The sequence below is a fragment of the Aplysia californica genome, unplaced genomic scaffold (genome assembly GCF_000002075.1).
Source record: "Aplysia californica isolate F4 #8 unplaced genomic scaffold, AplCal3.0 scaffold00362, whole genome shotgun sequence".
Classification (NCBI taxonomy): Eukaryota; Metazoa; Mollusca; class Gastropoda; order Aplysiida; family Aplysiidae; genus Aplysia; species Aplysia californica.
In genome coordinates this window covers 375,816-401,433 of record NW_004797632.1, presented here as the reverse complement: position 1 = coordinate 401,433, position 25,618 = coordinate 375,816, and the positions used below count along the sequence as shown (strand labels likewise).

The following is a 25,618-nucleotide window of genomic DNA, read 5'->3' as shown; positions in this document are numbered from 1 at the left end:
AATCTTGCACACAACTGCACGACGGAATGATAACAGCAATACTAACAATAATAATATAGTAATAATAACAATGATAATATTAGCGAAGAGATCAGATAGATCTAGACCTAGGCTACATGATTAATAATGAACACAGCACAGGGATTTTCATTGCAGATCTGATTCATATATGGGAGTGGGAGCTTTTGCAAGGAAATAAGAAAGCAGCATCCAAACATCCAAACCTAGCTATGTACAAATGTTTTAGTCATTGCTATTGGTAGATCTACGTGAAAGGGAGTGTAAGGAAGAAGGGGAAAGAAACTATAAGTACAAAACACCGAATCCTGCAGTAAGTAGTGAGGGTGGATGGCATTTAATGGAACATAAAATCATGGTCAGTTTTAAAATGAAACACTATCTGATTGCGTATTTCCGGTCATGAAAAAGATGGCTACTTTTAACTCAATCTAGGCCTAGCAGTAGGCTAGCTGAGAAGAGGCTCGCGTACAAATACACTGGTTTTAATAGTGAAAGTATGCGAAGAATTCGTACACCGAAAGCTCTTGCAATTGGGTTAGTTATTTGTGCCTTTCTGTGTTTTTAAGAGATCAATTCGTGTCCCTGTTCAACCTTACAATTCTATATATCTGGTCAGATTGTTGTTAAATTCTTATTTTGTTCCTGGCTGGAGCCTGGATTGTTGAAGTTCTGTAGTGTTGTCGTTGAGAGTTGTAGGTGCATGTAATTTTGTAAATAGATCTAGAGATCTAAATCTAGGCCTAATCTTCTCTAGATTTACAACTTACACGCTGTGTCTCAGTGAAAAATAATGTTGTTAATACTATGAAACTATAATTATGAATTAGTGTGTAGTGTGGTCTTTATTACTTGATGTCAGAGTTGCAAAGATAAGAGAGAGTTAGCACACATACACTCATTTGTGTTAGTTTAAAGATTAGCACGAATCAGCTGACCGCTAAGCTGCTTTCTTGCAAGGCTGCCAATACTGCCAAGCCCCTGTCTTAGGGTGTTGGCTTCACCACTGTGTGTGGCAGTTCACATGAGAGCATTTGCCAAAAGGTGGGATGCCTGGGTGTGACAAATGAGGTCCAAAATCAACTTTATGTAATAATTCTTTAATCACCCGTATTATATAGCCTAATGATTGCTCTTTCAGGCTCAGTAACTGCCAAAGCTGTATATGCAATGGTTTTGGTGTAATTCTGACTTGAATGACGGAAATAGCAAAAAGTTCGTTCATAACAATGATGACACAAATTTATGAATACTCAAAGTTCCTTTCTTCAGCTAGGCTGATGTTATATTTTGAGACATAGCAAATAACTTCCAAAAATACATAGAATTGACAGTTTATAAAAATCTTTATTAATTTTTGATAATATTACTTTTTTGTGTCATAATAGTTATGAACGAACAATAAGTGACCAAAATACTATCAATTTATATCAAGTTTCATCGACTAGAATTGTCTAAAATAACACTCTGGTCTAATTATAGTCAAGTGATAAATGAAAGACCATTGAGCAGCTATTTTTAAACGCAAACTGGTCTTAGGGCATATAATGCATAAATTTAAAGTTTGTTCATAACCATTATGACACACTGTTTCGTTCATAACTATTATTTATGACAAATTTTACGTTTGGCCCCTAAAATTTACTTATATTGTTCTGTCTTTCACATAAAGTGGTTTTCATTTATGAGGCTTTCCTTAAAATATGATAGATTCCTCTATGTAGGGAGAATTCAAAGTTTATTTCCAGAAAAACCCTTAGAATACCTTTAAAATGGTTCGTTCATAACAATATGACAAACTTCAATTTTGACCTAAAAATTTACTCATTTTGATCTGTCATTCATTTTTAAAAACTTTTATTAAATGAAACTCTCCTCATAATATGTATCTCTGTACATGTTTTTAAAGTTTGTTAACTCTGAAAAGCCCTCAAAATATATAAAATGGACTATAAATAGTTCGTTCATAACCATTACTACAAGTATAATACTAATTAAAATCCACACCCATACACTTATGATAAAAATCAAAATATCAGAATGTATGCAAGGTCTGTTCTGTCCTTTAGTTGGGTTTAAATTAAAAATACATCCCAAAACAACTGTAAATTATATGGAATAAGGTTTCGTTCATAACCGTTATGACACACTGTTTCGTTCATAACTATTATGACAAATTTTACTTTGGGCCCAAAAAATTTTAAACTTATTGTTCTGTCATTCACATAAAATTGTTTTAATTTATGAGACTCTCCTCAAAATAAGGTTATATGTTGGAAGAATTCCAAGTTTAATCACTGAAAAACCCTTAGAATACCTTTAATTGTTCGTTCATAACTATTATGACAAACTTCAGTTTTGGCCTAAAAATTAATATTTTGACCTGTCATTTACTTAAAAATTTTATATTAAATGAAAGTTTCCTCATAATATGTATCTGTGTACATGTTTTTAATGTTTATCAACTCTGGAAAGCCCTCAGAGTACAATATGTAGTTCGTTCATAACCATTACTACAAAAGTAAAATACTGATTAAAATCCAGACCCATACACTTATGATAAAAATCAAAATATCAGAATGTAAGCAAGGTCTAATACATCCTCAAGTTGGGTTAAAATTAAAAATACATCCCAAAACAACTGTAAATTACATGGAATAAGGTTTCGTTCATAACCATTATGACACACTGTCACGTTCATAACATGATGACAATCCATTATGACAAGCATATTTTTGCCTCTTCTTCGCTTCTCTTTTGAGTCATCAGCACGATACTCTTCCATGTTCATTCCACCATGTAAAAGGATGTTGTGAAACAGTGGGAAGTCCCTCACATGATATTTAGCAGAAATATCATAAAGTGTTTGTTCATAACATCATTATGACAAACCTGGATTATCTCAATCAAAGTCATATTTAAGCAAAACCATGCGATGGAGCGGAAAATTACCCTTCTGATGGATCAATGTCAAACCAATGTTTAATACCGGTCATTCCCCGGGATGATATGTTTAACGATTAGGGTTTTCTAGACCTTGGAAAGTCTGATGATGTAATTATGACACGAGTTATGAACGAACTTATAAATTTTACTCAGCAATAACATCATTAATATAAAAAAATAAAACCCTTTTAATGGACGCCCGCTGTTATGATGGTGTATACAAACTATTTTCAATGTTTGAATGCACTTCTGTTTGATAGTTTAAGATTAACAATATTCTGTATTTAACATATAATTACGTGTGCACTCAGGATGAGTAAAAAATGCCCTATTTTTAGTACTATTATCTTTCTATGTAGAGATATAAGATGCACACATCAATCTACTTGCTCATGCAGCTTGACCAACTTATTTCCTTGCCATATATGCATAAAGTTTTCAGAAGAAAACATATTTTACCATGAGTAGTGGTTGATTTAAAAAGTCCTTAAGCAAACACCCCCACCTTTTGGCAAAAGCTCATGACTAGATTATGTTCCAACAGGAAGGACTTGGTCCAGTGACTTCCCCAACAAACAAACACTATATAAAGTAAGAGACCTAAATCTAACGTGAACCGTGCTAATCCTGACCCAACCCCTACCATTACCCTTACCCAACCCCCACCCTTACCCTTACCCATACCCTAACCCTACCTTACCCCAAGCCCTTACCCTAACACTCTATTCTATTCTGTTTCATAGTGAAGTGGTCGCCTGTTATGGAAGTCGGTGCTTTTTTGGTAGTACCCACCCCCCTTATTTGAGCCTGACCTACTTCTAGATCTAGATCTATACGTTTGATTCGCGGTGAGCTAAGATATCAAACCTAACAACAGCAAAACATTAAATTGTGAAACCCCCCTTCCTATTTTTGTTAGGTCCCCCTACTCTTGGGGCCAAAACCCGTGAATAACAATTGCGGGGTGGGAACTACCGAAAAAGCGCCTGGAAGTCCTCCCTTCCAACAGCTGTAATTCTAGATCTAGAAATCTAGATATATAAATAAGCCTTCAATCTTATTTTTCTTTGAATATTGTAAGTTGTTTTTTTCTCCTCCCCTAAGCCCAATTCTTCTTGAGTTGGAGGTGGACTTTAGCTTACTAGTTGTGATCCATTTTCAGAGCACATGTTGGTCACACGATGGTGAGCATTGTAGACTGACAGCTAATGAGCAGACAGTCTTTTAAAAATGAAGTTTTAAAATTGATTTCATTTACTACTTACTCAATGTGCTCCTCTGACAAGAATGGCTTAGATGTTTTTGTCTGACAGCTTTTTAAATAAAGGGACCTTTTATAGCAAAGTATGAGTATGTTGTTTGTGGTATGACGACTGCATAGAGTGCAGCACTCCAAACTCGAAAGTCTGCGGAAAGTTAGCCACAGGGTCAACTGTCGGTGAACAAGGTAATACATGTCCTGGATGTCCCGGGCCTGAAGGGTTGAGGTCCTTTAGAATGGGGACCAATCATCATCTACTCTGAGCTACCCCAAGATTTTGCCTTTCACATATTGTGGTCTTACTGCAAGTAAAACTTCAGCATGCCCATCTACTTGATCTATGACAGATATTTTTATCTTGCTACTGTCAACCTCTCTTAAACAATAACTTTGCTCTCCTCGTCAACAGTGGACCTTGTCTGTTCAGTTGGATAACAACACGTATAACAGTGCTTATTGCTGAAACTAGTGTACAATCTTGTTTTCTTTCCTGCTACCTCCTTGCTTGTTCATGAAGAGATCAATGTGGGAATGAGTAGTTGGTTGAACTGACATTTGTTCTTAATAAATATTTTAAATTGCTTTTTTATACACACATCTTACAAATACTGTTCTAAGTCTATATGTCACTTGCAATGTACACAGGTGTGAGATATAAAGCTGCCACAAAAGACAGTGAGGTGAGACAGCAAAATGTCGCTTTTCAAGCGTTTGCTGAACAAGAATACCGATGGCGATGCCAAGTCCCCTGGGACGCCCCCTGCTGGCATGCAGGCCATGGGTATACAGCTACAGAGACGCTTTGCTAAAGGCGTACAGTATAACAGTAAGTCACTTTCAGATTGTTATTCTGCAAGTTCCCTGGGTACACACATGCACACCTACCAACACACTTGTACTTCATCCTATAAATGCAGATTGCTATATATAAAGACCGAATGCTGAATGTGTTAGACTCAACTTTAAAAACAAAACATTCCTGATCAAATGGTTGCGGACACTTTACAGAGGTGGTCATTTTGGACAGTGTCATTGTATATATAGAAGAGTAAAAAAATGGTAGGGGAAGTGGGAAATGGTGATTTGTACTAGTGGCTGTTGGAACAGGTTTGACTAAGGCACAAACCATAAATATGTATTATATCCTTCGTATTTTATTTGCATAATATACGATATTTACATTTTTATTTCAATTCCTGCATTAAAGTTTGTATTTTATTTTACTCATTGGAGTCATTCTTTAAAGGTTGGCTCGTGCAACAACCCAAATCTTGAAACTCATGTTTAACGGGGGGCAGTTCTTATTCCAATACTGACTTTTGTTTCTTTGTTCTTGACCAGTGAAAATTGTCATACGAGGAGACAAAAATGTTGGGAAAACTTGCTTGTTCTATCGCCTGCAAGGTCAAAAGTTCAAGGAGGAATACATACCCACAGATGAAATTCAGGTAAAGGAAAATACATGTTCCCAAGAAATTTGTAACTTGTCCCTTTGAAAATTTACCTTTTTTTTGCTAAACATTTCTGAAAACTAAAATTTTTCTTTCGTCAATCAAATCTGGTACAAAGTTTCTTGCTCTACCTTCAGCTTTTTGTATTCATTGAGGAAACTATTTATTTGTAACTGAATGTTTTGAATAATTAATTTTTGCATGGTTTTCCTCAGAACTCCTCACTGAGGTAGAGAATAGAGTTAAAAACTATTTTGTTTTCACTGAGCTGTAAGAATTGTACAAAATTAAATAAGTATGCTAGCATGTATACATGTTCATGAATTACAAAGTGTTGGTGCCTCCGTTTGAGCAGGTATATATGTGCTATACAAATATTCTTTCCAGGTGGCGTCCATCCAGTGGAACTACCGTGCCACAGATGACGTCGTGAAAGTGGAAGTCTGGGACGTGGTTGACAAGGGGAGGAAGCGACGGAAACTTGAGGGCTTGAAGATGGAGAACGCGGAACTAGCGGTAGGGATGTCCTCGAAATTAGTTGTCAAGTTTTGTGGAGTCAGTAATTGCGGTAATTTTTAGATCTATGTTTTCGTTTTCACATCGTTGTTGATCAGTGCATCATTACATTATGATATTTATACATGCTGTTGTTTATCTAACATGAAATAAGGAAAACCTATAATATAATGGAAGTCTTCTATCTCTAGATTAGTTTTTATTTGATTTGATTTTTTAAGTCACCACTTTTTTTCCCCTTTAATTTTTTCTTTTAGTTTTCTTCTGTTCTTATTACCTGTCTCGATTTTCTTTTTTTTCCTTCATTTTCATCCTCCCTGACCTTGTTTGCCTAAGACTTTAAGTAGCCTACTTTCTGCTGGCCTGTCTCTGAAGTTGCCTTCCTTTTATTTCAGAGTCCGGAAGAGCCGTGCTTGGATGCAGAGTTTCTTGATGTGTACAAGGGGACCCACGGCGTTGTATTTGTGTTTGATATAACGAAGCAATGGTAAGTGCTGGATAGGAGGGAGGTTGGAGGGTGTCACCGACATGTCTGTAACCGGTTGCTCCCTGATGATTTAATGTATCGCAGTCCTTCACCAAAGGAAGAAAAAGATTCCATCCTGATCTTTTTCTTCCTTAAATGCAGATTTTTGTTTCGTTCGAAGAAGCTGAGAATTTTTTCATTCTTCAGGGGATAAATTTCCTGGTAAGAACAGCTGTTAAGAAAACAAGTGGTCTGACTTCAAAATGGCTTATTGTGTGTTTAGACGGAATTTGAACTTAAACCAATAAGGCTGTAGGTTTATGTCAACTGTGGGATGGAAATAGTCTGGCCCTTTGCTTCAAAGCCTTCTGAAATTTGAGTGCTCTAATAAGTTGGAAGAAACGACTTACCTGTGCATACTAGCTCATAATGCTTGCAGAAAATGAAGGGAACTGCTGCTTTTTATTTCCTGATCCTTACTATTGTAGTTTTCCTCTACTTCTTTTGTATGTTTGTCACTCTCTTGTGACTTGCTATTTCCGGGGTGCCTTGAAAGTCGAAGCAGACCTTGTGCTGTTGAAGCTAGAGAGATGAGCAGTCTACGTCTGATTCCCTGTAAGGACTTCTCTGTTGACACCCACCCCTTGGCGCTCATATGACCTTATGCAGTTGCGAGCGTCGTAAAACCCTCTACTATTTTAAAAAAAAAACAACCTCAATGTTTGGCTTATTTCTTCATTTCTCAGGGTCATTGCCTTTCTGATTGACATTATTCCACGTCTTTCCACTACTCCGGACATAGATTCACACCTCAATGGTTGGCTTATTTCTTCATTTCTCAGGACCTTTGGTTATGTGGAGAGGGAAATGGAGAAAGTTCCGAGTCACCTGCCAGTGTTGGTGTTGGGCAACCACCGAGACATGGGACATCACCGCACCGTGACGGAGGAGAAGGCCAACTACTTTGTGGAGCAGTGTCAGAGAGAGAGGTAACTTGGGTTAGAACAAACTCGATTCATTTCGAACATTTGTTTAGAAGCAAACGTTTTATTTCCAGAACAAAAAAAGAAAGAAAGGACCAACTGGTATAAAAAATTAATGCATAACGTAATCAATAAAAGTTATTCAGCCAATATCAGATGTGTGAGAGTAATTTTTTTATATGTATAATGTAATTTTTTACAATATGTCAATCTAGTGACTATCATATGTATACGTCAATGTATGTAAGTGTGTGTTTGTGTGTGAGTGGGTTGATGTTTGCTTGTGCATGTATGTATTTACCATACCACAGCAAATTTATCTTTGTGGAGGTCAATAAAATATTGTCTTATCTTTCTGTGCTTTCTCACAGTGTACTAAAACCTTTTGGTTCCTAATGCTGTAAGTGCTTTGTGGACAGTGTGATAGTTTAGCTGATTGTTCTGTAACTTACTTGTTTGTTTGATGCTTTTGCTTTTCCTGTTTCCACACATTCGCATGATATGGAATCTGAGGGTATCAATTTACTTTTACAAATAAATCTCATTTTGAAAAATTAACTCCTTTAATTAAACGAAGGCTGCAATTTATGAACATATCGCGACCTCAGTGCTTTCTTGTCGTGTCTCCATTTTTTTTAACATTGAAAATGTGACTTCTTTTTTAGCTCACTCTTTGTATGAACTGTTTAAAAATGGAGATACGACAAGAAAGCACTGAGGTCGCAATATGTTTATGGCCTCTATTCTCATTTTCTTTTCAGACCAGAAGGCTCTGGCAAGATCCGTTATGCAGAGTCCTCAATGCGGAATGGATTTGGCCTGAAGTATCTTCACATGTTCTTCAATCTTCCCTTTTTGCAATTACAGGTTTGTGTCAGTGATGGTAGAAATATTGTCGAAGTATGGGACAAAAGTAGACTTCGTTTTGATTTCTTTTTTTTAGGGAGGTATTTTGTTCTCAACAGGACAACCTTCAGAACTAGCATGAAATTTGCTAATGATTGAGTAGCATGTCTATCTGATACACAAATTTGTTATTTACAATCTGAATAAAGAAACATTGTGATTGTAATAATGATAATGAACAGCTTTTGCGAAGCGCATTTCCCTGCTCAACAGGAAACTCTTTGTGCTTTACAATCTACACTTTTACCTCAGCACACCCTAGAAAACCCAGAAACATTTCTCGGCTTCCCGGAAAGCATAGGGTGCAAGTAGCCAATTAACTGTGCAAATACTAACAAATGACAAGATCTCTCACAGTCTATAGCTAGGTTTCCAGTCCCATCTTAGTGAAGTGAGGAAAATTCGTGTAAAGTAAGTGCTTTTCCCAAAGGCACACAAGTGGGACTCCTGATGGGGTTCCAACCCCTGGCCATTTGGTTGTGGGCCCAACAACCGAACCACTAGACCACAAGCGCCACGATAAGAGTAGGTTTTATTGTGATTCCTTTTCTCTTCTGAAAATATGTGAGGCTGCGTGGTGGAATCAGGCTCTCGTCAAAATAATCAAAGTGAAGAAACCACAGGTTTGCGAATTTTTATCCAATTTTTGTTTTTTGGCTCAACATCTTTCATGCCCATTAAAAAACTCATTTTTGTGTGGATTTTTCTAAAAAACGTTGATTAAAGACACAAAAAATGTAAATTTTCAGTTACCACGGACTCTTAAGCTAAGGAAATAACTAATCTTTGGCAGCCATTTTCTCACTATTTTTACCTCTGAAAACAGGTGACCCCCTCCTCATTCAATTGCAAATATCTCGATTTGTATTCAAGATAAATGGATATTTTTTTCCATCCATATAAAGACAAGTGAATAAGCTTTAAGATGATACTAATAACTCTGCATGCCCAAAAATTGACGAGAGCCTGATTCCACCACGCTGCCTCACATATTTAATTTTGTCATTCCCCAGAGAGAAACGCTTGAGAAACAGCTGGAGACGAACATGAAGGACATGATGTCCACCATACAGGAGCTGGAGATCCACGAGGACTCGGAGGAACAAAATTACGATTTGTACGTTTGCTTTGCTCCTCTATTGCTTCGAACTACATTTGTGAGGCCTTCTGACTAAACGAGTTACTTCTCGTGGGTGGCTGGCGCGTGTGCTCCTGTGTGGTTTTACTTCTTCTTTCCTTTCAAACATCTATCGTCATTATCTCCCCACCTTCTTTTTTTTTTTTGTGTTTGTTACTCTCTTGTCACACCTCTAATCGTCGGCACTTATGTGACCTTATTGTGTTGCAAGTGCTGTAAAACTTTTACTAAAACAATAAAACAAGTTACTTCTCGGAGTTCAATGCTATGGAAATATATACGTCAAATTTATAGGCTGAGTTTGTACAATATATTAAAATGAAACAATAAAATATATGTTAGCTTTAAAGAAAATGGTATCAGTTAAAAATCTACAAATTTGACCGCAGTGTCGATTTTCGACCAATATCTCCTTTCATGGGTTGTGAGAAGTAACTTATTTTGTCAGCATGTCTCACATTTGTTGACTGTGGTGTTAGCAATATGTGAGGCAGCGTGGTGGAATCAGGCTCTCGTCAAAATAATCAAAGTGAAGAAACTTGCATTTTTCCACAGGTTTGCGAATTTTTGTCCAATTTTTGTTTTTTGGCTCAACATCTTTCATGCCCATTAAAGAACTCATTTTTGTGTGGATTTTTCTGAAAAACGTTTATTAAAGGCACAAAAAATTTAAATTTTCAGTTACCACAGACTCTTAAGCTAAGGAAATAACTCATCTTTGGCAGCCATTTTCTCACTATTTTTACCTCTGAAAACAGGTGACCCCCACCTCCTTCAATCGCAAATATCTCGACTTGTATTCAAGATAAATGGATATTTTTATCACCCACATAAAGACAAGTGAACAAGTTTTAAGATGATACCAATAACTCTACATGCCCAAAAATTGACGAGAGCCTGATTCCACCACGCTGCCTCACATATGATTCTGATGACTCTACTGAACCTGCCTTTACCTGTAGTATTTCAGATTGTATTCTTGGAGAAAGCGAATCATTACTATAATAAGTAACAATGTACAGTCTGCCATCTACTAACCTAACTTTATTATAACTTTAGGATTTTTATAATAGAAGTGTTTTTTACGTTCCCATCGACACAATTTCTCACAAGCTTGTGTTGACTACATCCAACAGTGTCTTCTAAGGTGTTGTTAGCTTCACACCTTTTCTGTATTCTTCTTATAATAAATTAATAAGCTCTAAACTCTACTTTCATTGATCTCAGTGGAGATATTTGGTTCACAATGGCATACATACATACATACATACATACATACATACATACATACATACATACATACATACACACATACACACATACACACAGACACACACACACACACACACACACACACACACACTCACACACACACATACACACACACATACACACATACACACATACATACATACATACATACATACTGTCTGCTTCATTCCACAAGTGCACAAGTCATTTTTTGAATTTATGAAAGAATCAAAGAAAATGAGATGGCCAAAATTAGAAACTGGCTTTTGTGGAAAAATCAGGACGCACAAATTTCAGTTTAAGTTTGAGCCTCTCCACTGAACTTTTGTAAGTCTTTTGTATTGTCCCACTCAAAAGTACTGAAAATGTTATATGTGTGGCTGGGGTGGTTTGTTTCCTATTAGACATCTATCGTCCTAATCTCTCCTCCATCTTTTCTCTATATGTTTCTCTCTTGTAATACCTCTAATCTTTGGCCCTTATATGATCTAATTGTGTTGCAAATTCTGTAAAACTCTTATTCACTAAAACTAAATGAAAATGCCCCAACTTGACGGATTTCATAATTCCTTTTTCTTGGGTGCAGATTTTTGGATTCCCTCACGCAGAAAAGACGGCAACAGCAGGAGAAGTTGTCTGAGCCAGCCACCGCCACGGCCTCCATCAAACAAGACAAGTCCGGAGTTCTGGTGGGCAAACACGGAGCTCCAGTGGTGATCAGCTCAGGGCCGGGGGGTACCGAAACAGTGGTGGGAGCCACGGGGAACGGTTCAACGGCTACCGTCACTACTACCTCTAAAGGTGAGGCTTGGACAGTGTTTGCTTGCTTTAGTCTTGTATTGATTGCACTGTGCGCAAGTTTCCAAATGTCTTGAAATTTTCTTTATTTATCTTCTTATTGATACATCAATTACAGTATAATAATAATAATAGATAGCGCATATCCCGCTCAACAGCAGGCTCTATGCGCTTAAGTATAAACTGTCCAAGGTTAAACCAGGAATGTTTCTGAGTGTTCTATGGTGTGCTTGGGGTAACAATTGTTGTAAAGTACATTTTGCGTGCTGTAGAGGATGGATATGCGCTATACACTTTACTTTACTTTACTTTTCCGATCCAGCGGCCATTTGGGTTCTAGCCCTTCGGTCTGTCGATATGGCAAAGAATTTACAGGTTTTAATCAGCAGTGCTTTGTCGCTGTATAGAGTATTTCCGATGTCTGGGGAGGCAGGTAGGTAGGTGCTACGCAGGTCGCAAGGCGCAGGGCAGGTAAAGAGGTGGTGTGGTACTGGTATGCGCTGTATAAATGCAATTATTCATCGTTGTTATTATTATTATTAAATGTACTATCAGTCGCAGTAAAACCAAGTTTATACAGGTGGTTGCCAAGTGCTCTGGTGTGGGTTGCTTCTTTTCTATAAAACATCTATCATCCTCCTCTCTCCTCCTCTTTGTTTTTGTCATTTATTCACTAGTAACTCCTCTACCATTTATTCACTAGTAACTCCTCTACCATTTATTCACTAGTAACACCTCTACCATTTATTCACTAGTAACACCTCTACCATTTATTCACTAGTAACTCCTCTACCATTTATTCACTAGTAACTCCTCTACCATTTATTCACTAGTAACACCTCTACCATTTATTCACTAGTAACTCCTCTAATCTCCGGCTCTTGTATGTGCTGTTTGTGTTGCAACTGCCTGAAATTCTTATGAAACATTTTTTTAAAAAGCAATTTTATGTTGATTTTTTTGCTTCTTCCTATCACAATACTTGTTTCTTTCTTCCCCCACCACCCCCTCCTTCCATCCCCAGCTGTCCCTCCCTCACCGTCTCAGCCAACAGTTCCATCAGATACTCAGTCCCCGGCAACGTCGGAAGCAGCGAAACCCGCCGAGACAGAGGCCACAGCTCCACCGCCGCGAGACAGCCAATCAGAGACGGGCAGCCCGACCAACACTCCGCAGACAGAGGGGGCAAAGACTGGAATTTTCTCTCGTTTGTTCAAGGGCAACAAGGCTCAGAGTTCTTCTGCTTCTCCGCCGAAGACTTTGAGTGAGTAGAATTTCCCTCTCAACCCTGTCGGACTGTATTCCCGGTACATCAGAAATACTCAAAACTTCAACTATGCCGGATTACCGCTTGACAAGTAATTGGGAGGCCGCGTCATAAGATCACGTCATATTTAAAAATAGTCAGCCAATCAGCTCTAAACTCTGCATTTAGTGCGAGAATTGATCATTGCAAATGGTAGACTCCATGTCGGACTGCAGTGTTGTTTGTCTTCCAAATTTTGGATTTTTATCGTCATGAAGAGGTGTGCTGATGAACCAAGCACTTCGACAGGAAAGAGGACTAGGTCTCAGCTGTTTACCACACAAGAAGTGCTTGAAGACCTATCCGATTATGAAGGAGATCTTGATCATGACTTGGAGAGCAGTGGTAGTAGTAGATATCTAGTGATGAAAGCATGGACTTGGACGATAGTGGTGATAATGATCCACATGCGTTTCTGCACACTTTTGATCAGGAGGTCAGGTATAGGGGGAAGTTAGGTTCAGGGGGTTGGGTCTGATAGGGTTAACATGTGGAGCTACACCTGAGTCCACTTGAACTGAAATCTGCTGTACCCACCTGATCCCCCCCCCCCCCCCCCCCCCGCATTTTGGTTTGGAGGATTGTCTTTGTGATTTCAGGTGACTTTTGGGATTTCAGGTGATTTTTGGGATTTCGGATCTGAGAGATTGTTTGAATAGCGAAGGAACAAAGTCCGGGTTTTTGTTTTCTTTTGGTTTACTGCTGTATTTGGATTAACGGTGTTTGGTTTAAGCGAACTGAACTGTTTTGTTTCTGAGAGTTCTTCCTGCTCACTCCTCAATGGCAATAGTCATTGTCTGGATGATTCTAGCTGTCAAAAGGAGTATATTTGGGGCAGTAGTCATTATCTGGATGATTCTAGCTGTCAAAAGGAGTATATTTGGGGCAGTAGTCATTATCTGGATGATTCTAGCTGTCAAAAGGAGTATATTTGGGGCAATAGTCATTGTCTGGATGATTCTAGCTGTCAAAAGGAGTATATTTGGGGGAGAATTTTTTCTCAAGTATCTTGGTCTTTCTACTGGGAGGTTGTGACTCTCTCTGCCCGGGTTGGCGTCATCAGGCGAGATAGAAGCCCGTTCCTAAAATTATCTAAACTGTGTCCTTGGGGGTGTGAAGACATCTACATTTTAAACAGAAAAATTGTTATAGATAAATGACAATCCCCCAAAAAGTTATCCAAAAGTTTTAAGACTCAAGAATCTACAGAATGCAACCTTTTCCCAGTTTTGTTGAGAAAAAAGTATCAAACTTGGTTATCTCCAGGAGATATGCATGTTGAAGAAAAGGTTTTGGTGAAGTGTTGTTGATAATTTCATTTGACGACTTTCAGATCTTGCATCAAACGAAGCACCTCCGGCCGTGATGAAAAGTGTGGAGGATTTCGTGCCGGACGCCGACGGTCTAGACAGCGGCTTCCTGGACGACACTAAAGAGCCCGTGGTACCTGGCGTCACCAAAGTGGAGGAGGAGTCGGAGAGGTCAGTTTTCTCTTGCTTATGATGAGGAACGCTCAATGTTCAAAACAATCAGGTAACGACAAATGCAGTTTTTGGGACACCTGAATAGACATAAGGGTCTTGAACATCTAGCTCTCGCTGGCAAAATTGAGGGCAAGCGAGGCAGGGGTAGGCCCAGAACAACATACTTAGGGAACCTAAACAAATGGGTAACAGGGAAAGATCAGGGAAATGTGGCTTTTTTTGAGAGCAAAGGAATGAGTGGAGAACCATGATCGCCGATGTCTATAGCAGATCTGGCACTGGATGATGATGATGATGATGATGATGATGATGATGATGATGAGGTCTGTGTGGCAGGGAAAATAACGTTGCTTTCTTATGTTAGGCCTTGACCATCAATGATTTATTTATAGAGGCACCAGCCATCCATGTCCAGGTGCTGTTTTAGCCTCTTTTTCCTGTCTGCGGTCTTATGTTAGGACACTGGTAGTAAAGTTGATAAGTAAAAGTTCCTGTGTCGGGTAAATTGGTCTTTGATATGTGGTCTTTGGGATCAGAAAAGTGGAGGAAGAGTGAGACAGGTAAATTTTCCCTAGCTTCTTCTTCCTCTTGTTCATCGTTAGATCGATTGCTCGGTGTAAACGTCCAATCAACACCACTTTTGAAAGTGACGTGTGGTGGAATTTCAGACTAAGCAGTCGAAATTAATATCCCAGTCTTCAGGGTGGAGGTTTGCTGTACAGTAGAGTTTTGGATCTCCCCACTTAAGTTGGGCCAATATTTCCCTTTAAGGGAAGACCCGGGTCGGCGATCCAAGGCAATATCGATACAATTTTTAAAACTATCCTACTTTTGTTTTTTGCAGAAAAACATCCTTTGACATCTGTTCTATCGAGTCAAAATGAAGAAACTGTTGAAAAAACACCCTAAATGACCTAAAAAGGCGTTTGAAAAGTGCAAATTGCTCAAAAAATCCTTTTAAAAATCCGTTTTTTCTGTTTTTCTCAAAATCTACTTTTTGATATATGTGACCTCCTGGGTGCTAGAAGTTTTCAAAAACTACAGAAGCTAGAAGCTTCAAATTTGGTGTACAGGTGCTTTAAGATCAGTTCTAGGGATCTATGAAAGGGAATTGGGAAATATTGGTAACTTGAGAAAATATTCAATTTTTTTTATATGTACCCCAAAATTTCAACTGACTCTAGGGGGTCCAATGACTTTGGGCTCACTTTTTTAGTTTTAAAGATAGGTCAAAATCCTTTCATGGATCCCCAGTTCATATAGGTTTGTACTTGTGTGCCAAATTTCAGGCTGATAATTCAATATTTACTATGAAAATCTTCTGCACTAAGAAACTGGTTTGAAAATCCAAGATGGCCGCCACAGAGATCCATTTTTCAGAAAAATTGAACAAATTCACCCCTAGTACATCCTATTTACCTATGAACTTCTTGCACAATTACATGAAATTGAAGAAAAGTCATTCGTTTAGAACATTTTTCCGGGAGTGTACGTCTCCCCTTAAGTGCCTTGAGCATTAGAGGCAGGCTTCCCTTGCTTATGATGAGTTCTATGTTCAATTTTAGACCTCCTTCCTGGTTCACTTTTCTTTGTGGAACATTTTGTCAACTGACATGTGGAGGGGGGCTATCCCGAAAAATGTTGTTTTGAGAAAATTGAAGGTAAAGTGTTTGCCTCCTGCTCAGTTTCTTTAAAAGATCAGGAGAGTTTTTTCTATAACCAAACAAATACACACACCAATGTAACCAAACTTCTCCTTTAGGTAGGACAATGCTGACTTTTGGTGTAGGTCAAGATTTCTGGAAACCCCCGAAATCTGGGTTAGCCCGCTTGTCCTTGAAAGCGACCGTGTATTTGTGATGCTTTCAGCATATTTTTGGGGTTTTTTCCTCTCTAACAGTGAAGAGGAAGGCAATCCCATGGTCGCAGGCTTTAGAGATGACCTTGAGTCAGAGGACGAGGCTACATCTGGAGTGGTGACCTCCAAACAGTTTTCCTCATCAGAGGACGAAGACGAGGACAAAGGAAACTCCAAAAGTGTTGGTCCGATCGACTCGGACGATGACGATGACAGGAACCCGGCGGTGACACAAGACGCAGATCTCTCCAGTGATGAAGGGGACAGTGCCCCGCCGCCCCCTATTCCAAACGTTCCAGCACATTCCACAAAGACAGCCTCCAGTGCAAATTCGCTAAAAACCTCCGCGACTTCCGCGAAAGCGAAACCTGTCGTATCTGCAGCCGACGTCGATGTAACGGAGTCGGAAGACGAAGATATACCCGTCGCCATCAGCAGCAGTGCCAACGACAAGCACGCAAACAAACAGTCAGCCGGTAAATCGACTCATCAAGTCAATGCCAACGGTGCTTCCGGGTCCAGCGACGGCTCCACATCTGTCAGCAAAAAGAAAAGTCGGGACCATCACGCGGCGGAGTTGGACTCTGACGATAACGGAGCGGAGAACGACGGGGAAGCCTCAGACACGCCCGCAGCCCCGGTTATGGAAGTGCCGCAGGAGGATCTCAACAGTTGGCTGGACCAGTTTGAAAGCAAGGTGAGTGTGGGTGGTCCGGAGGGTATCACTGGTTGTTCCTACTTAATATGAACTTTCCCCTCTGTTGTTTTTGTCTGTGTGGGTGGTTAGAGGGTGTCACTGGTAGGTCCTACTTCTGTACTTTTTTTCCACTCTGTTGTTTCTGTTTGTGTGGGTGGTTGGAGAGTGTCACTGGTAGATCCTACTTCTATACTTTTCTCTCTCTGTGTGTGGGTGATTGGAGGGTGTCACTGGTAGGTCCTACTCATGTACTTTCCCCTCAGTTGTTTCTGTCTGTGTGGGTGGTTGGAGGGAGCCACTGATAGCTCTTACTTCTTAACTTTTCCTCTATTGTTTCTGTCTATCTGTTCTGTCTGTCTCTCCTTTTCCCAGTACTGAATGACCATTATTGTGTCGATGTGCTTCTCCTTACTCTAACAAACAAAGAAGGTGAGTGAGGGTGGTTGGAGGGAGTCACTGGGAGGTTCTACTTCTTTACTTTTCCTTGTATTCTTTCTCTCTATGTGGATCTTATCTCTCCTCCTACTTTTTAAAGTTTGTTACTCTCTTGTTACGCCTCTTATCTTCGGAACTCTCTTGTTACGCCTCTTATCTTCGGAACTCAAATGATATTAAATGACCTAATTGTGTTGCAAGTGCCGTAAAACACTTACTAAAAACAACAAAAGTTACGTCAATATGCTCCATCCATAACTTTTATACCTCGCTTAACATGCTGTATAGACCCAATCAATGGAGGCTCGTGTGGCCTAGAGGTTAAGGTGTTCGATTCTCATTCAAAGGTCCCGGGTTCGAATCCGAGTAGCGATGGAAAAATGTTCTCCTCTAAAATTGTCTCCTTTCACCTCCTTTCCTGCTATCTAGCAATGTTCTGTCGCCTGCTTTCATCTCCACTTTCTGCCCCCACCCCCTCACCTCCTTTGCACCCTCCTTTGGGCTCCAGACTCTTTCTACAGCCTTTCTACTGCTACTCCTTGGCTCCTTAGTGCTGTCTTTCAACCACACCCCTGATCTTTTGGTAAGGAAGATGTACACCTAGCCTTCTCAGACAATGGCAAAAAATCTCAGAAGTCCTGTTTGCTAGTTGCTCACGTTAAAAATCCTTTGGTGGTCTAAAATCAATAAGAGTAGGCGTCGGCCATCACCCGGGCAAAATTCAAAATTTCCTATCAACTGAAAATGTTTAATGCATCCCATGCGTTCACATGACCTTATGCAGTTGCGAGCGCTGTAACACACACACACAAAAATTGTAATCAATTAATCAGTCAGTCAATCAATCAGTCGGGCAGTCAGTTAGTCAATCAGTCAGATAATCCGTCAATTCGTCAATCAATCAATCAATCAATCCATTTATTCCTGTTGATGTTCCAGCAGCCCACAGGACCTGCGGAGAAAGCAAAGAAAGCTGCAGCTCCCAAGAGCAAGTCATCGAAGAGTAAGGCGGTGAGAGCCGACAGTGGCGACGATGACGACTCCGACAGCGATGGGGCTGTCAAAGTCAGTAAGTAATAATAATAACAATTGCATTTATATAGCGCATATCCACGCTCAAGAGCATGCTCTATGCGCTTTACAACCATAATTACCCCAGCAGACCCTCTGAAAACACTCAGAAACATTCTCGGCTTCCGCGGAAGCATACAGTGCAAGCTGCGGATTTCACGCGCTAAAACACTATCAAACTGACAAGATCATTCACTGTTTATAGCCGGGTACCCATTTCCACCTGGGTGAAGTGAAGAAAATTTGTGCAAAGTGCCTTTCCCAAGGACACAACGTTGGGCCCCTGACGGGATTCGAACCCACGACCTTACGGTTGCGAGTCCGAGAGCCTAACCACTAGGCCGCCGACGCCACATATAAGTCACTGTTACCAGTACATTGTTCTGTCATGTTTTGCCTGTCACCTGTCACACCTGTCACACCTGTCGCCCGTCTCTCACCAGTCAGTTGTGCAGTTGTCACCGTGGCTGTGTTGGTCGGTTGGTGCCCGACTCCTTGCCACAACCTGCCTCCACATGTCGCGCGGATGATATGTGAGGCAGCGTGGTGGAATCAGGCTCTCGTCAATTTTTGGGCAGGTAGAGTTGTTGGTATCATCAATCAGATCGGAGCTTGTTCGTTTGTCTTTATTTGGGTGAAAAAAATATCCTTTTATCTTGAATACAAGTCGAAATATTTGCGAATGAAGGGGGTGTGGGTCACCTGTTTTCAGAGGTAAGATTAGTGAGAAAATGGCCGCCAAAGATTAGTTATTTCCTTAGCTTAAGAGTTTGTGGTAACTGAAAATTTACTTTTTTTGTGCCTTTAATCAACGTTTTTCAGAAAAATCCATACAGAAATGAGTTCTTTAATGGGCATGAAAGGTGTTGAACCAAAAAATAAAAATTTGAAAAAAATTTACAAACCATTGGAAAAATGCAAGTTTCTTCTCTTTGATTATTTTGACGAGAGCCTGATTCCACCACGCTGCCTTACATATTAGATTATTAGTCAGTGGTAAGGGCTGTGGAGATTTTCTGTATTTTGAACTTTTTTTTTCCCGAAATGTATCTGTATGTCCTATTCTGTATTCAAAGAATAAACCTTAGTTGTAAATGCCTAGACGCATGGTGGAAGTTCTGCCTTGTTTGGAAATTAGATAGGTTCCTGATTCCAAGCAGTTCTGTAAGTGTAAGGATATTTATGAGGCAGGACTTCAGAATTGAACGTCCGTCTCTGATAGGACTGAGCCTAATGGGAAAATTGATGTAAAGGGCCTTTCTCAAGGATACAACATCGGATAGAGCTGAGCCTTGAATCCTGAACCGGCGATCTCACCGTTAGGAGCCGGGTAGCCTGATCACTAGACCACCATTATTTTGAATTATTTTGAGGGTAGGGTATAATAAAAAACAAATAATGAGAACTGCTTTGAAAAGGTGTGAAAATCTATTCTTGAAGCACGCTTTCTCTTCCCTGCTATGTTTTACCATTGAATTCCACTCATGATATTGTGGTCAATTGAATGCCATGTTCTCACGTTTGTTAAACTGAAAAGCTCATTTGTGGGTGGGTGGCGGGAGCTCTGGTGTGGTTTGCTCCTTCTTTCCTATCAAACATCTATCGTCCTTATTTCTCCTCCTTCTTTTTTGTGTTTGTTACTCACTTGTAACACCTCTAATCTTCGGCACTTATATGACCTTATTGTGTTGCAAGTGCTGTAAAACACTTATTAAAACAAACAAAAAGCTCATTTTCTCAAAATCATGTTTTTATACCCTACCTCACAAAATGTGCGATATCTCAAAAACAACTTGAGATGTCTAAAAAAATTCAAAGACCCTAATGTACAGGATTGAATTTCCCATTAGGTACAACCCTTAATTCAAAATGGTCAAAATCTGACTTTTGGTACCTTTCTTTAGGCACACACACACATGGCCAATACTGCTTTGAATACTTTGATTTAACGTCCGTCTCTGATAGGACTGAGCCTAATGGGAACATTGATGTAAAGGGCCTTTCTCAAGGATACAACATTGGATAGAGCTGAGCCTTGAATCCTGAACCGGCGATCTCACCATTAGGAGCCGGGTAGCCTAACCACTAGACCACCAACGTCCATGTCATGTATGGATTAGTTTCCATTGCCCCACTTGTTCACCGAAGCGTGCCTGTTTTTTCATTTCCAGAGAAAATATCATCTGACATTGAGGAGGAGCTGCCGAATCCTTCTGCCGTGAAGAAGAAAAAGAAGAAGAAAACGGAGGACAAGGTCAGTGGTGCTGTGTTGTCACCGGACGGACTGTTTTGTCTCTCGTTGAAGGAATAGGAACATTTAGAACTTAGCCTTTTGTCTCCGAGTGGCCTATGGTAGTGACCCGTGAGCTGCTCATGTTTTGGTTACTGGTCGAGTCTGTGGGAGAGCCACTGGAAAAAAACAGACGGATAACAAACTCCACAATTATAAACCCAAACTGGGACCGCGAAATCCTTCGGACCTCTCCAGAAGAGACGAAGTCATTTTTACTCGATTACGCATCGGACACACGGCCCTAACACACAAATACCTCCTTCAGGGAGATGAGAAGCCGTTCTGTGTCGGATGCGGCACAGATTTTACCATTAGACACATTTTAACCGAATGTCTAGACTTTGGAGAGACCCGAAGGAAATACAGTAGTCTCCGCCTAAGATCCCACCGCTTACGATCCCGGTTCACTTAAGATCCCGCTGATTCAAGAAAACATAATTTTTACTATACAAAAGTCACCCCTAAGATCCCGCTCTGATTCACTCTGAAGGTCTACATTCGGCTAAGATCCCGCATTTCAGATCATAATTTGCGGAACAAAAACCCGGGCGGGACAGCCGATCAACTAAGAGTGAAAATTTGAGATCAATAAACTGTCCGTCGCATCAAAGATCAGCTACTATCGTGAATGTGACCACATACACGTTGTAAAACTCGATGAAGCGATACAATGTTTGCCCCAGACGGGATCACACCGGGGTGTGAACTGACCGACACGTTTGTTTTCCCCGAACATCTCACTCACACCTGAGCTATCCCCATAAACTTACATCACTCATTGGGTGGGTAGGGCCTACACGTTCGCTCCAGGCGGGATCACATTGAACTGTGAACTCTTCCCTGACCATTGGAGAAGTTGTTTCTACTCCCGAATTTGCGAGACAGACTGAATTTTAATAGGTGTGTTCACAACGTAATGGTGTGTAACGACAAAGGCGGTTGGGGGAGATGGAAATCTATGAACTTTCGACAGGTAAGTGGGAGGGGAGGGGCAACTTGATAAGCGTAGATCTTGAGCCTCATGATAGGATAATAAGTGAAAATGGCACGCCTCATCCCACTATGCCCTGTGATAGGTCATCAAGGTTAACCACTCTTTGCTCGCCATACGTCATAAACCCACCAAGCGGTCACGTCAGTTCATTTTAGAGTGGAGGGAGACCATTTTACCGATTGTAAGCCTTAACATGGGTCACCATAGATTCTTCCCTGGGTTCGTCGGTTAAGATCCCGGTTCGCCTAAGATCCCGCTTTTCCTTGCTCCCGAGCACTGGGATCTTAGGCGGAGACTACTGTACTATAAATGCAAAAAATTGCAAGACATTTTTTCCATCTTTCCAACAGAATTTTGGATTTTATGTAGGCCATTGGCCTTTATGGAAAGTTATGAATTTTTAAACGTCATGTAGAAGGTTGTTTTAAATTTATATTTAAATCTAAAATCTATTTACACTCGATTTTTAGCGTTTTTAAAGTTTTAAATAGAAATATTGACCAATACCAGACCAAGAAATAAACTGTTGAGAAAAAAACCAACTTGTTTCACGCGCTCATATGACCTTATGGCGTTGCGAGCGCTGTAAAACACCATACTAAACTGAACTAAAAACTGTTAACTGGTCGTGTGCAGGGCCCAAGATGCACTAGTGGGTGGTTGGCGGGTGCTCTTGTGTGGTTTGTTCATTTGTCCAATCAGCAGCAGACAGACCAAAGGCAAGGTTGATGCACATTGGGAATCCTTAAACACAAATCATAAACCTACAATTTGCCTATATTATTTCATAGTATGCACGATGTTGTCTGCCTTTTGGGAGTTTCAGATGAAGAACACAAAAAAGTAAAGTTGTTCCCGCTTACGATCCGGACATTGGGGATTGCCTTGTTAGTGAGACAACTTCCTGGGCCTTCGGCATATTGTGGTAGGGTGGCCAGTTCTTTCCCACGCCGCATTTACCTCCCCAACTCGAAGTCAGGTACCCATTACTGCTGGGTGTTCAGGAGGGGGCGAAAAAAAATCAGTATCAGAACCGAGGCTCGAACCCGGACTTTCTGCTTCGGAGACGAGCGCACTAACAGCTCCGACACTGCACCCTTCAGATTAAAAGAACAGTTGAAGCATCCTTATTGAGTTTACCAGTGTGCTGCTTCCAGAACATTCTGTGATGTCTTTGAAAAAGATAAACCTATTTGTTTGGGTGGTTGATGGGTGCTCTAGTGTAGTGTTTCCTTTTTTCCTATCAAATATCTATCACCCTTATTTCTTCTCCTTCTTTTCTCTGTTTTTCTTCTGCACTTCTATGTTAGGCAGCGTGATGGAATCAGGCTCTCCTCAAAATAATCAAAGTGAAAAAAACCTGCATTTTTCCGCAGGTTTATGAATTTTAACCAAATTTTTGTTTTTTTGGCTCAACTCATTTCTGTGTGGGTTTTTCATAAAAGCGTTGATTAAAGGCACACAAAATGTAAATATTCAGTTACCACGGACTCTTAAGGTAAGGAAATAACTAATCTGCGGAGGCCATTTTCTCACTAATCTTACCTCTGAAAACAGGTGACCCCCACCTCCTTCATTTGCAAATATCTCGACTTGTATTCAAGATAAATGGATACATTTTTCATCCAAATAAAGACAACTGAATAAGTTTAAGATGATACCAATAACTCTACATGCCCAAAAACTGACGAGAGCCTGATTTCACCACGCTGCCTCACACATGACCTTTTGCAAGTGCCATAAAATTGGTACGGTACTAAAAACCAAACCTATGACTTTGTGCAGTTGCGAGCACCGTAAAACCTGTACTAAAACCCCCCAAAAAACCAACCCAAACCCGTTTGTTCCCGTCTTGCAGGATGAAGAGAAGTCCGAAAAGAAGCACCGCAAAAAGAAAGACAAAGACGAGAAAAAGAAAGACGGCAGCGGAAGTAAAGAAAAGTCCAGCAAGGACGGAGCTGCGAAGAAGGAGAAGAAGAAGAAAAAGAAGAAAGCGGAGGAGGAGCTGGATGAGGACAACGACCTGGAGGCTTTCCTGGGCAGCCCGGGCGGAGACTACGAGAGTTTGTAGCACAAGCCCAGTCAGTTGTCTCCATGTGCATTTGTATACAGTGTTAATTCCCTCATGTTCTTTGTGCAATGAATTTTAAATTATTTACACTGGTGTACATATGTTCCCCAACTGAATGCCTTTCATATGGTTTGTTTTTATTTGCTTTCTGTGAACGAGTCATGATGTGTTTTGTGAGTAAATCAAATATATATATATATATATGTATGTATAAGTATACATGTACTTGGACTGTGCCACCCAAAAGATATTTAATATATTGTTAACTCGACAGATGTTGGACACGCAATTAATGTAATGAGAGAAAGTCAACACAATTTGAGCAAAACAAATATCCGTGAATTTTATTTATTTCAGTTAAGAATGCGTGAGTCTTGCTGGGTTTTTTTGGGGTGTAAAAATGAAGGTAGAATGGTCAAGTCACAAGAAGTACTGCTACAAAGAGAGGACTGCCCTTGGTTGGTGTGTGTGTGTGAGTGCTGGGAGATTTTGAGGAAACAAAACTTGGCCAATGTTTCAAAGGGTGACGGCACTATTTGTGCTTTTCAAATACCACACACACATGCGAATAGTTTTTCTTTATGTGCAGGTCCACCAACAACACTCCTCCCTGTTCAGTATTCAGCATTCACAGTGCTATTTACTGAGCCAACGATGGCATGTAGGTCGTGCAATACGATGACGTCCCATCATCGTTCAACATGGTTCGAATTTTGAGTAGGGGAAGGGGGGCCTAATTGCGTCGGCCTGCTGTAAATTTCCTGCAAAGCCTTCCTCTGCACTTCTTCCTCCTTGAACTATTCACGGTGTGACTATTGAATCGTGGTGAATACTTCTTGCAGGCATGTTTTATAACTCTTGTTGGCTCCACTTGTCACTGCCTTGTAATCATCAAGCACAAAGTATTTCCGTTTTTACCTCAACGATTTTAGATTTAATGTGGTTTAATTTTATGATGGGTTCAGAAAAATTAGATGAATATATCCATCTGCCATAAAAACCACACAGCATTGAAATGGCTTTACCACGCTTTGAATAGCTCGGAGTAGTAGAAAAATCTTGAGTGCTGAATGATAAAGTCGTATGGGCATAGCTCGCGTGTGTATTTATGCATGCATTCAGTGGCTTTGATTGCCTGTTGCTTGTCAAGAGAAAAAGAACCTTATGTACTGTGTTCTATCCTTGTGCTGTCGATACATGCTTATCAGTATCATGCGTTGGGCCATAGGCTGGAAGTGGAATGATGGGAATTCTTGTGGTCGTGGTCAGAGTCCAAAGGTTCTGAACTTCAAGTAGTTTTTTCTGTAACTGAGTAAATATTTTCCCGCTTGATAATTGTTGTGTTCCAAAATAACATTTTCTGACTTGATAATTGTTGTGTTGCAAAATAACATTTTCTGGCTTGATAATTTTGTTGGGTTCCAAAATAACATTTTCTGGCTTGATAATTTTGTTGGGTTCCAAAATAACATTTTCTGGCTTGATAATTGTTGGGTTCCAAAATAACATTTTCTGGCTTGATAATTGTTGGGTTCCAACTTAAAAAGGAGATGAGCTCTGTGAACTGCTTTGGGATCCTACTTAAAATGCTGATCAGACAAACTTTGTGAACTGCTTTTGTCATGGGGTTCATTTTTCCTTTGTGCAACTTCCATTATAATCGTTGTGATTTCTG

At 40.0% G+C, this 25,618-nt stretch overlaps 1 protein-coding gene across 2 annotated transcripts; it reads left to right on the top strand.

Annotated features, from left to right (window-relative positions):
• Window positions 1–461: 461 nt before the first annotated feature.
• On the top strand, window positions 462–25,349 carry LOC101849859 (rab-like protein 6). Of its 2 annotated transcripts, none has more exons than XM_005103184.3 (15): window positions 462–555; window positions 4,871–5,051; window positions 5,567–5,673; window positions 6,064–6,192; window positions 6,588–6,679; window positions 7,501–7,647; window positions 8,403–8,508; window positions 9,561–9,664; window positions 11,523–11,737; window positions 12,759–12,998; window positions 14,374–14,521; window positions 16,425–17,079; window positions 18,457–18,583; window positions 20,757–20,839; window positions 23,731–25,349. In XM_005103184.3, exons 2-15 carry the CDS (start codon window positions 4,919–4,921, stop codon window positions 23,941–23,943), a joined length of 2,499 nt encoding a protein of 832 aa, XP_005103241.1. In that variant the 5' UTR covers window positions 462–555; window positions 4,871–4,918; the 3' UTR covers window positions 23,944–25,349. The 2 variants fall into 2 exon arrangements, with proteins under 2 accessions (XP_005103241.1, XP_005103240.1); XM_005103183.3 differs by having other exon boundaries at window positions 18,454–18,583.
• Window positions 25,350–25,618: the final 269 nt, after the last annotated feature.